This window comes from Gouania willdenowi, chromosome 3 (genome assembly GCF_900634775.1).
Source record: "Gouania willdenowi chromosome 3, fGouWil2.1, whole genome shotgun sequence".
Classification (NCBI taxonomy): domain Eukaryota; kingdom Metazoa; phylum Chordata; class Actinopteri; order Blenniiformes; family Gobiesocidae; genus Gouania; species Gouania willdenowi.
In genome coordinates, this window is record NC_041046.1 from 37,505,036 (window position 1) to 37,517,781 (window position 12,746).

Below are 12,746 nucleotides of genomic sequence, written 5' to 3' on the forward strand. Positions count from 1 at the left end.
GTTCTAAAAATAACCTGCAATAGGCGAAATTCGCAAAGTAGTCAGCTTTATTTTTTACAATTATTATACGTGTTTTAAGGCTGTTAAACCCCTTCACCAGACATTTTATACACTTTTCTCAGACAGGAATTAACATTTCTCTGTTGTTTAAACACATAGATTTTAAAACAAAAACCTGTTTTCAAACATACAGCGCTTCAGAGTCACACTGCTAGCGATGCCGAACGCCATCATTCTTTGTTGGAGATGACGTCACCAGTCTGTTCACCCATTCAACCATGGAGTAGAAGCTGTGTGTGACCAACTGGAGCAGTATGACACAGCCTTTATAATCTGGACCGGACTAGGAAGGATTAGGCGTGGAGGAGAATCAGTGAGGAGGTGGTAGTAGCAGATAAGAGTTCTCTCTGTAGCACTGAGCTAGGATAGCATTAGCTGGCTTTTTTCACTGCCGGTTTATGTTTATGAGAGGAGAAAAAGGAGCGCAGTTCCTCGCTTCAGCAGGCAGTGAAACTCTCCGAGCTGGATGTGTCGCTGGTGGGTGAATGCAGCATTAGCCAATCAGGATGCAGAACACAATGCGCGTTCATACGCTGTAAAAAAATGCATCCAAAATTGCACTGTAAGAAAATCTGCGAAACACCGGCCGCGAAAGGTGAACCGCGTTTACCAGTGCAGAGAATATTACAGATGTTGTTTTTCAAACAAAAACACAAAATCCTAAAATAAATAAATGGTTATTTTCTAGTGAGAATCTAATCAATGCACTCATGACTTTTGCTACAAACACTTTTGCTGCACAAGAGTCTCATGTGTTCAGCAATTTGTAAATTTGTGCATGGAGATACCACCAGGGGGCGCAAGCACCATTGATATTGGCTACTGCTACCATTTTAGACGTTACCTGTAATGAAGTTCTATGAAAGATCATATATAATAGCAGAGGATTAATCAGGTTATTTACTTCAAGAGCAGCAGGAGATCATTAAACAGTTGCGTTCGTGAGACACGAAAAGAGTCAGTTTGACTGTTGCGTCACAGTCTGTAACCAGAGTAAATGGTGATTCCGCTCACACCGTGGGACTCCCGGCGGCTGATTGTGGCAACGGAAGTTGATGTGGGTACACAAAGCCGACGGACTTCAGTCACGTTGTGCCGTTGAATCTACAGGAATCTTTTGTCTGATTGGTTAAAATTGTGGAAATGTTGTGGTGATTGGACAGAATTGCAGGGCCATGCAGAATTTGCGAGGATTGGCTGAATTTGCATTAATAGTTGCGATCTCGACATCGCAAATTTCTGGAGGGTCTGGAAAATGTAGAAATACGGTTTGAAATACTGTATATTATTTAGTAAAATATTATTATTATTATACACTCTTACGCTTATGCTCATGTTGGCCATCGATTTACATGCACATGCTTCATTTTTCAAAAAAGTGCCCTATGTTACTCATAAGGCTTTCTGAAAGATATTGAATTATTATCAAACAATTCACAGCACACACAGTCCTTTCATAGCAGCAACTGTCCCATCAGCCAACGCTCCCACAGCAGGGAAGAAATCCTTTTCAGCCAAGCTGTGCAGCTTCCTGTGAGTCAGACATGGAGAGCCTACTTCACGCTGAGAGCCAATTCTACCAAAGAAGCAGTTTAGTCCTAGCAGAGATGGGAGGTCATCCCAAATAACTGCTGTGTTAGTGCCAAGGGAGAGAGAAAACAGACAGAATGTGTATGACGTCCTGACAGGGCTTCACTGAATCTGTGGATCTCCCTTTTGTGTTTTCTCACATGGACCCACTTCCTTGTTTGGCATCAACAGTGAGAAAATCCTGAATACAAGTCGTTTTCCATTCATTTCAAAAGAACTTGAATGGTCTTAAAGATCATTACCACATGAGTATGGTTGAAGAAAGGAGTGAAGATTAACTCAATATAGCTCTGTGTATTCAACTCTAAAAACCTGCTGCTATTTTTCAGTTAGATGGACTGAAAACTCAAAAACAAAGAAGGAAAGTGTAGAGTAGCTCATCAGCGTCTATGGCCAGAGGCTACGTATGGAAAAAAAAAACTCAACACCCTTGACTCTCCGCAGCTCTTTGCCTTCAGGCTGCACACATGCTAACAGACGAACACGGTCAGAGATGAGCTCAAACATCGATGATGGTGAAACACACAGTGACCCTGCAGGAGCTCGTCCACATTTCAAACCAACACACAATCGTCATGGGACACAATTTTCCCCGTAACACCTGCTCCAGTACAGCGCCTTGACCTCCAGATGCCGTCGGTCATTAAAAGCAGGATTTAGGGTTCGTCACTGACAGACAGACTAAACCATAAGAGGTGGTTGTTGTTTTGGATTTGGATGACGTGTTTGAATGCTCGTTTCAGCTTTGAATCAGTAGCTGTGTTTCCATTACAGATTTTTACAAAATAAAAGTGATATTTCTAAATGTCAACAAAGTATAATTAAGCTTTTTAAACAACAATGAAATCATTAGTACATGCAGCACAGTCAATACTTTACCAATGCAGTAAAAGTTATATCCCCAAATATTTCTAAATTGCATTGTTTTTTAAGCGTTCAAATTAGACACAACCTTTTATTATTTGTACTTTTTTTCTATAAAAATGATTTGTGAATGAAAGAACTTTCTAAAAAGTATTGTACTTTTTATGCATTTTTTGTTACAATTAGAAAAATATTTTTAAACACTTTTTCATCTAAAATGCATTTACACACACCAACCAAGAGATTTTTTTTGTTTTAAGTCTGGACCCAAACAAAGACATAATATAAATCTGAAAAAGACAAACACTGAGTGAGTGTTGCATTAACTCTGTGATGCTAACATGCTAATAACAGCACGTCAGTCTAATGTTGGTTATTGAGTCATTTCCTCTCAGATCTGCTCTACTTTCGTGCTTGTAGCTTATGTGAAGCTCAGTAAAAACCCTGGTGCGATGAGAGCGGCTCAAACACTCGTGCTCTCTGTGCCGACCAATGAATGACGTCCTTGTGATCAGCTTCAAAGTCCCTTTTCCTTGTCTTCAGACTGTCCCTCAGGCGACTCTCTGCTGCTCCTCTGTTCCACATTAACTCTTTCACAGGCTGCCTTTATGCTGCTCGCACCGTTTAGAGACGAGTATTTGTTTGAATGAGACGACCCCCGAGATATTTACGTGTTGCAGTCACATGACATGAGCTACTTAAGAACATTTTTATGATAGGAGTTAAAGTTTGCCAATGTAAAAAAAAATCTGTTTTCTATTTTTGGTTTTGATTCTTTATGATTCTCTGGTTTGTTTCGGTTTAAAAACACATGTTTAAGCTTCATAAAAGTCTTTAAATGACTGAGGTTTCTCTTTAGTTCAGGGGTGTTAAACTCATTTCAGTTCAGGGGCCAAATGCAGAGCAGTTTGATCTTAAGTGGGCCCCAGATTTTATACAGGAACGTAATTTCACCATTATTGTGCCCGAGGTTACACTTCTACGTATACATAAAATACAAAATACAGTATGTATGAAACCGACCATGAGCAAGCAACAAGTGACCGATATCAGTCCCAACAAGATATTAACTTTACATTTTTGAGATTTTGTGACTAATTTCTATTTAAGAGAGGGAAAAATTATGTAATAAATTGAGGAAAATGTAAGTATTTTGAGTTTAACATTAAAAATGACTGCAATTATGCGATATAAGCACCGGGAAAACTTTCATTTCACAAGTTTCACAGTTTCATTTACATAATAAATTAGGTTTTCTCTGTGGGCCAAAATAAATGCTCCAAAGGGCCGCATTTTGTCCCCGGGTCATGAGTTTGACACTCGGGCTTTAGAGTCTTAAAATGGGCCCTCCGAAGGAAGTTAAAATGAGACAGAAAACATTTCCCCTGTGTAAATGATCAAATATATCAGTTGTAGGTATCGTTGAAAGTCCAGAATATTTGCAGTGGCTCGCTATTTTGCCCTGAGTATATCACATGACTACAGTCACAAATTGCTCTAAAATCCTACAAATTCTCACCTCTAGAAAAATCTGTCACACAATGAATACATTTTGAAGCGGGTACGGGTATCAGCCAGACAGGGACTGATACCTGTCGTTTATTGCTTAGATATGGTTTGTGCCTGACACAAATATGACAGTTTTATGTGGAGATGCAAACTAGGGCACAATTATTTTAAAACCTACATGTATTCGGACCGTGGGAGGAAACGGTAGATCTACAAACACCCAGTGTATGCACGTGGAGAACATTCAAACGTCACACAGTTGGTGGCTAAGGGCTCGTATTACTTAGCTTTGATATTTACAATCCTATGATTAAATGTTTAGTGTAAACGCATGAAAAGACATAAATATTAGCTGTATGTGTAACATTGATTAAGTAATAATAATATTTGAATCATTGTTTACATAAGGAAAAAATAAAAACCCCAGGTTTTGGCTGAAGTACGTCTAGACAGGAAATTCAAAAATGACCTCCAAAACATTATTAGCCTCCATTTTCAACCAATAGCAAAATGTGATTTTAATAGCCAGGTTTCAGGTTTCAAAATACACCAAAATGAAATACTTTGATTATTCTCCAACTCTTGACCTTTTAGTCAATTAACAACACTAATTCATGCCTAAATATATTTGTTTTCAGCAGAAGAAAAAAAGGTGGTTTTGGGGATTAGTTGCTCTTTAAAGAGCATAGAGTCACCACCGCTAACATGTGAAAGTGCTAAAATCAGTGTGAAGCAATAATACAACATTGGGCTAAAGACATTATGGTGTGTGAAGGAGACAATGGCAACAACAAGGTCAGAGGACGCTTCCTATGCCAACATCACTCACAGACCTTTCCCTTCCTCATCTGCAGAACAATGGTGCATAGACGAAGGCATGAAGTCATCCTACACACACACACACACACACACACACACACACACCTTATGCAAAGGAAGATTCCATTCAATTTTGGAGGGGATCCGGATCAGTTTAAAAATGGAAAAATCACAATCTCTCATTATTGGCAACATTTTACTAATTCATATCTCGGTTTGTCATTGACCGATCTTTATGAATATTGAGTTATGTTGGTATTTTATTGTGATTTTTAAAAAAAAAAAAAAAAAAAAAAAAAAAAAATGGGGGTTCCTATACATTTGGACCTACTGTATGGTTATTAATGGGCATCAAAATGTCTTCCCAGCCTTTAAATTTGAATGATCATCATCATGGTATTATGATCTAGAGCTGGGCAATTTATCGAGATTCAATATGTATTTTTTCTTGCTTATTGTCTTTTAAAAAACTCATTTTAGTTTTTGTTGCTTTCACTACTTCTCAGAACAGCACGATAAGCATAGTTAGATGGATTTCTCAGTGCATCCCAACCCAGATCTTCCACTAAACAAGCTACACTATAGAAGTCACTCACACATGCTGTCCTTTCATTAACCTAAAGTGGCTTATTTTGTGCAACTGTGCAAATTTAACCCTGAATTGTTTTTCTGGTCAGACCTCATATGCATTAAAAATTATCGAGATTTATATTGTATACAGCATTGCCATTTTGAGAAAAAATATAGATGAGTTTTTGTCCAATATTGCGCAGCTATATGATGATCAGGATCACTGTGTGAGTACAGTAGGTGTTGGGTTATTGATTGTCTTTATGTACAGGCATCAGAATGGACGGACTGACAATCCCTTTTAGGACCTTTGACAGAAAGCTATTTACTTTTTTTTTAAAAAAAAACATTTTAGGATTATTTTATAAAACAATTGGACTTGTCCTGATGAGTTTATTTTTCTTTAGTCTTGGTTTAATTTGTGTATTTTGTTGTTGTGTTTTTTTGTCACAGGCTGGGAGTGGTTAGAGCCACAGGAGCTTTCCAGCAACACAGCTGTAATCAATGGAAGTCTATTAGTCCCAGCTCTAAATCACCTACTGAGGACTGGAAGATTCCAGATTATGCCTTAGATCTCACTCTAGCTTCATTTTACAAAAATATTTTGTCATTTTCTCAAGTTCCCTCTTCAAAACCAACTGCCTCAGTCTTCCTTTTTATTGTCCAGACTCCTTCCTGCAGTCTTGACTCCAGCCTTTGTTTATTTGATGAATTTGCCACAACTAACCACCACCTCAGTCTGGATTCAGACTAAGTCATCCTCATATCCAGATAACTGCCAATATCTGGCAAAAAGGCTATTTGGTGCTTGGTGGAGGTTTGCGCTCTCTGAGTAGTTGAAAATATATCCATAAACTTGTTGATGTGGTTCTTCTTTTGCTGACAATGCATGTCCTGTTGGGGTCAAAAGTCCTGTGACCAACGTGACCTGGGCTGCGTGTTTCTGAGGTAAACAGATGAAAAAGATGCACTTTGAGTCATCTGTGCTGTCAGTACGTACTAAGACTAGTGACATACTTTGAGTGGCCATGTGAAATCAATTCTGAGAAGCTTTTCACCCAGTTTTTCACAAATCACAATCACACCAAGGACTGGTTTGGACGATTTGATACAACTGCAGGAGTGTGACTTTTTCACGAGTGCACAGATGGAAAAGCCTACCCAACAACTGTGCATCAAAGCTGGGGGAAAGTATTGCATTATGTGATTGTCTGTTTACTGTCAGTATAAAAATGTACATCGTGACAGCTCATAAGAAGTGTATCTTTTACAGATTATTTTCTTCTGCCTCTAAGATGTTCTACATTTTTCTTGCATGAGTTGGCAGAACGTTTGATACCAATTCCGCTGATTTACTCCTGCTTTCTGACCAGAGGCTACAAAGGCAACAGTGTTTTATTAGGCATGACCCTGAAATAGAAAACAAATGAGGGGAGCAGTTTTATCAAGATTAAACCAGTTGCTTTTTTAAAGGGTAAAACGTAGACTTTCAAACATAGAAGTTTTTTTGTTCTGGTGTGTAAATTGTAAATACTGTATCTACATTGTTTGTGTCTCTCAGATGTCATGGCGTCCGACGTACCGAAGCTCCAAGTTTCGAAACGTGTACGGAAAAGTAGCGAACCGGGAGCACTGCTACGACGGCATCCCCATCACCAAGAACGTGCACGACAACCACTTCTGTGCCGTCAACTCTAAGTTCCTGGCAGTGGTCACCGAGAGCGCCGGCGGGGGTTCTTTCATCGTCATACCTCTGTCCCAGGTACTTTGTTTGGATTAAATGTGTTGTTTCTGAGTTTACTGGACTTGATGTGGTGATAATGATAATAATGATTGCCTAACAGCAATTCAAAGCATATTTTGAATGATATCTCTGTGTGACCTTCTAGTTTTCCCACAATGCAAGGAAACAATAACTGTCAGCGTTCTGTGAGAATAAAAGACCTGGAGCTTTTTTTTTTCACACAGCAACAGAGCTCATACCATCTGTAAACATTGAAACCAGCAGCATTCTTACACGAGTGTGTTTTGATTTTGCTATGAAAATAAAAAGAAGTGTGAAAAACCGGATGGTTTATAACAGTGGTTCTCAGACTTTGGGGGGCACCCCCTCGGGTGGGTGATTTTTGCTTTATTTATTGTTATTATTACTGTTCTAAAATATGTGATTGCACGTTTTATTTTTTTATCAGATTTGAAGAATAGTCACAATTTTTAGCTTTTTCAATAAAGGTTTACATTTTTGTCCTATTTTGTTGTGATGGTGGGAGACCTGAAACATTTCCACTCTTCATTTATGGTTAGTTTTTCAAAGTATTTGCTTCAATTTCAATGGAATGTTTGAGACTTTGCTGTTTTAAGGTTGCATGTTCTCCCCATTCTCTGGTTTCCCATCATACCTTGCTTTATAGTGACTTTGTAAAGGTTCTTTAAATGTGGGAACATTCTCTGTTGCAGCAGCTAATCTGATCTGATTGCCTTAGTTTTGACTTTAAAAATGTGCAAATACATTGAAAACTGAAGCTAGGAGCATTGCTGATGATATAATATGTTTATAAGTGTTTGCAGACTGTTAGATTAACTGTTCCAGTCTAATTGCTTGGCTAATTGTTGCTGTGTCCAAACGTGCAAAGTCAATATCTCTTTTGTCCATTCATCTCCTTCAGCTCTGTAGAACATTTTCTGTATCTGTATCTTTAAGAGGAACGATGCCAAGGTGCTAGAAAAGCTGCCAAAGATGGTGGAGTCGAGCTGTTTTCAGGCTGATTAGGAACTCAGTGACCAGAGAAAGTTATCAGGCATTTCTCCCCATCGCATCTCAATGCCATAGCCTCATTTAGGTTCAGATAATTGAACCTGGGTCACACATACCCTAAGCTACTGACATAGATACAATATGTGTTTTAAGGTGATACGTTTGATTGGTTTGCTTCATTTTAACTGAACTCAGCCTACTTCACATAATCATGAGATCATGTTCAATCCCAGAACAAAATGACCTAAAAAATAACATAGTTTGGTAAGTTGTTTGCGATTAAATAAATAAGTTTGATTAACACAAATGATTAATTGACATGGACTTAATAATTTAGTTCTTCTCAAATCAATGTTTTGCAAATTAAAATGAAATTTGAAGTTAAAATTTTCAGTATGAGGCTGCAGCACTGAGGAGCCTCATACTCCAGGGCCCATGGCAATGACCCAAAGTGGGGTTTGAACCAATAACCCTCCACTTCTGCAATCATTAGACTATTGTTTAGTGAAATGTACTCTTTTTTTTTTTTTTTTTTTTTTTTTTTTGTAACCTTACAATTAAATTTTTGTTTGCTCAATAACTAAATTCCAATTTTAAGTTAATAGAAAATTAAAAAGGGAACATAAGATTAGATTTTTTTTAAATTTTAGACATGGCAGAAACAAACAGCATCATAAGAAACCTCAGATGAGAATAGCAGGTTGTAAACTGCCTTCAATAAAACAGAAATCTGAATGAAACTCACTCAGAACTTAAAGTTAATTCATCGACTGCTGAAATACATGATATGAGGAAATGTGGATATTATACCTACACGTTGTCTGTGAGTATTGTGCATATATAGTGAAATAGTAGCAAACATGCGGTCATGAACAGCTAAAGTGCCTGAAATGTTGCAGAAGCAAACTGGAAGCCTAAAGGGAGTGGTGTAGGTTTTAGCCCAAATGCTTGATTGATCATCTCATAGTCAAAGTATTGCACTTAGGCTTTTCCTGGCTTTTCTGCTGACTTGACAAGGCTGAGAAATGGCATTCGTCAAACTCAGCAGCTTCACAGTTACTGCGTATACACGGCTTAAGAAGCACAACTACAAAATAGAAATGTCAGTGTTTGCTGTGTGTGGAAAAGGAACGGCAATAAGTTTGAAATTGATTATTAGGAATGTTTTAATTCATGTGAATATTTCTCTACTTTGTTATTGTGACAGCACATCTTCAGTGTCTGTGTTTTAACCTGTATTAAACAATGAATAGCTATAAAATAAGTGTATTCTCCTCTCAGTTATCTCCTACATTTCTTCATAAACTTGTGTTTTTGGACACATTTAAACTGACTTTTTGACAAGCTGTTGCAAAATGAGCTCCAACTTCTCCATAAAACTAATGAACCTCTTTGTCAATATCGGTGAGGTATGAGCACGTCTGCCATGTTAATTTAGCAGTGGGCGAGACGGCCATAAGGCAGCACGCTGACAAAATCACAAGTGAGGCGAGAGCTGCTGGCACCATCTGGAACAGAAACCCACACACAAGGTCAGAAATACCTCCTTATCACCTCAGACAGAGAAGAAGAGGAAGTTCTCCTGCTTTTCAGGGCTTGTAGAGATACTTATTACTTTATAGAATCAAATACAACACAACACAAATCAATTTTAGCAAGCCAACCTCTCAAATTATAACTATAATCTCCAAACAACTGATCAAAATACAACATTCTGGTGTTTTTGTGTATTTTATTCTATTGGCAAATTTGTTTATGTCCAAGGTGTCTACCCTCCATGATACTGTATATCATTGGTTTACCACAGATTAATAAGCAAAGTCCTTCTATGCATAACAACCTCTTTGGGAATACAAATGTCAACATATAAGAATGCAAATAGCGCTAGTGCAGACAGTTGGCCCGGGAGTCATATGTAGCCCTTGGTATAATTTAGTGCAGTCCCTAAAGTAAACACACAAAATTACTCCAAAAACACACCAAATGACTGAAAAATACACAAAATGACTAAAAATACAAACAAACAAGAGAACACAAACCTCTGCTAAGCACCAAACTCCTCCTTGCCAGATATTGGCAGTTATCTGGATCAGTAGCTGTGTTTCCATGACAGTTTTTGGCTAAATAAAAGCGATATTTCTATTGAAAGGTTGTTTTCTGCAATAAGTCTAATTAAATCTCATCCAGTGAGACTTTGCTGCTGGAAGATGGACCAGAACCTATCACTCCGTAGTCCTTTGTTGTTTGCTGTGTGTGAAAGTAATATATCTCCTCTTCTGTCCATATGTACCGCACCATGTTTTCTCTGCCATTTGACCAGGTATGTCACGTCCTTTGACGTTTAATTGCGGGAAGTGTTTTCGTTGCACTTTTGCGATAAATTTCATTATCAAAACATCTGAAAAACCTCCTCATGAAAGAGTAAAACCTTTTTAGCAATATTTGAGTTTTTTATAAATGCAGGTGTTTCCATCACCAGTTTTCATTGCGCTATTTAGATTTTGCGTATTTCTATGGGTGATGTAAACTAGTGTTGTACCGATACTAGTATCGGGAAGGGCCCCGATACGGCACTAAAAGGCTAGCATCGATATCGGCAAGTACTAACTAGTAACACTCCAATGCCATTTACCACATCAAACTCTTTAAATGCAGCGCCTTGTGTTCTCTACCTATTCTCACTGCTGCCCTGACTCCTGATCACAGAAACACGTATGGTTACATGTTCAATGCATGTCAAGGCAAGCTATTGTTAATTGGCCGTAGCTGCCGCCCTGAACCAATCGTGCAATCAGCGATTTCAAGGACCTGATTTTTGGAGAAAAACAGGTCATATCTTTTTTAAACACTGCAGTATCGTATGTATCAGTATCAGCCGATACTTAGCAACTGGGTATCAGCATCAAGATTTTAAAAAAAGGGTATCGGAACAACACTAATGGGCATGCAGCTTCTGATCCTTATCATGGTACAATGACAATTCACACTTGAAAGGCTTGTGTTAAACTTATATTCCTAAACTTTAGCCTGAAAACCTGATGAGAGGCTGTCAATGGTTAATCAAGTTGTGCAGAGTTTGAACACTGGCTAGACTCAACCTAAATTTGTGAACACTATGGCATCGGATGTTTTCTCGAGTGGAATTTATTGGTACATGAGATGCTTGCAGACTGAACACATTCTCGCTTGGAACTGAGAACTTACCCTTGAACTGTCTGTACCGAGCGATGGAACCATGGCCATTAATCTCACCCCTGCTGGTCTTATCAGGGCAGCTGAGAGCTACTCGAGGGGATGTAGTTTATGTAAAGCCTGGGGCGTTCAGGCAGCACATTTTACAGAGCAAATGTCTGATTGGATGAAGCAGTCAGCTGCAGCTCACTTCAATGCCGTCTGCTGATCATTTCATTCAGTCGTTCTCTTTGTCTTCTGGCTGTGCTTTTGAAAATGGAGACCCCCCCCCCCTTCTACCAAGCTACATGATTGGACAGACTCTGAGGTGACCTTGCTCCTGCTTACGGACAGAACACACAATAACGATAAATGTATTTCAAAGGAAATCAAACAGACAGTTAAACATCTACATGCCTTAACTTGAACAGGAACAGATCAATGCAATGAGGTCTAGGTGCTCCTCGCCTTTTTTTATAGGACAAAATCCAGCAACTGGTGTCTCTTGGAATTTGCCAAAACAAGTGAAGGAGAGACTTTTCAAGATGAAACAACAAAATCATAACAAATGCATTCAGCATCCAGCTTCTGTGATGTTCTGTGAATGAGAATGCAGAGCCCACATTCATTTATTTATATGTTGTTTACAGTAATGTGAGCCAAAGCCTCTTGAAGCATTTGAAGCTTAAAAAGTGTGTTTTTCTTGCTGCTGTTCTTACATCATTGTTTACGTATAACTCGAGGTCTTCAGAACGCACACATATTTTATTTTAGCCCCATGCTAATGGCTAGCCTACTCTTCAAGTGCCAAGAACTTTTAGGACTGCTAAGCCACTATAGTATATACAGTAGACAATGCATGGCCGCTAAACCCTCCCACTGACCAAGCATAACAGCATTTCTACCTTATGAACTTCAGTGATTAACAGCAGACATACATGTGTGATGAGATTAATGCTTTCATTTTCTCTATAAAGCAGTTTTTTTTCACTTGTCATTGTCTAACAAGCTTTAATAAAAGTTTCCTACTTGAGACACTTAATTAATTTTTGAGTTTGATGACATGTGCCCACAATGGAACACTTTCTAATAACAACTTTGTTCTTTCAAGACATTCAATCTTTTTTTTTTTTGCATCTTCAACAGGCAGAAACAATGAGCCCTCACATGTGTTTCATTGATGCACTGCATCATTTATTGGTAGCACATAGTTTCTGCAACTAGTTCCCTTTACTTGCATTACATGGTGCTTTGTGATTGGTTGACCAGTCCTGCCTTTAGTCAGTGGTGAGAGGGGAACGTTCCACTAGTCGTATGTTATTAACGTGTGTGTGTGTGTGTGTGTGTGTGTGTGTGTGTGTGGACACTGTGGCGGTACACACACAGCTTTCCACAGTGCTGTGACCTG

General features: G+C 38.5%; 1 protein-coding gene across 1 annotated transcript in view; it reads left to right on the forward strand.

Annotated features, from left to right (window-relative positions):
* The window catches only part of coro2ba (coronin, actin binding protein, 2Ba), a 42,023-nt gene that overhangs the window by 17,966 nt on the left and 11,311 nt on the right, over window positions 1–12,746 (forward strand). The window contains exon 2 of the mRNA XM_028441752.1: window positions 6,974–7,174. Coding sequence (XP_028297553.1) covers window positions 6,974–7,174 — 201 coding nt within the window. The remainder of the gene's footprint in view (window positions 1–6,973; window positions 7,175–12,746) is intronic.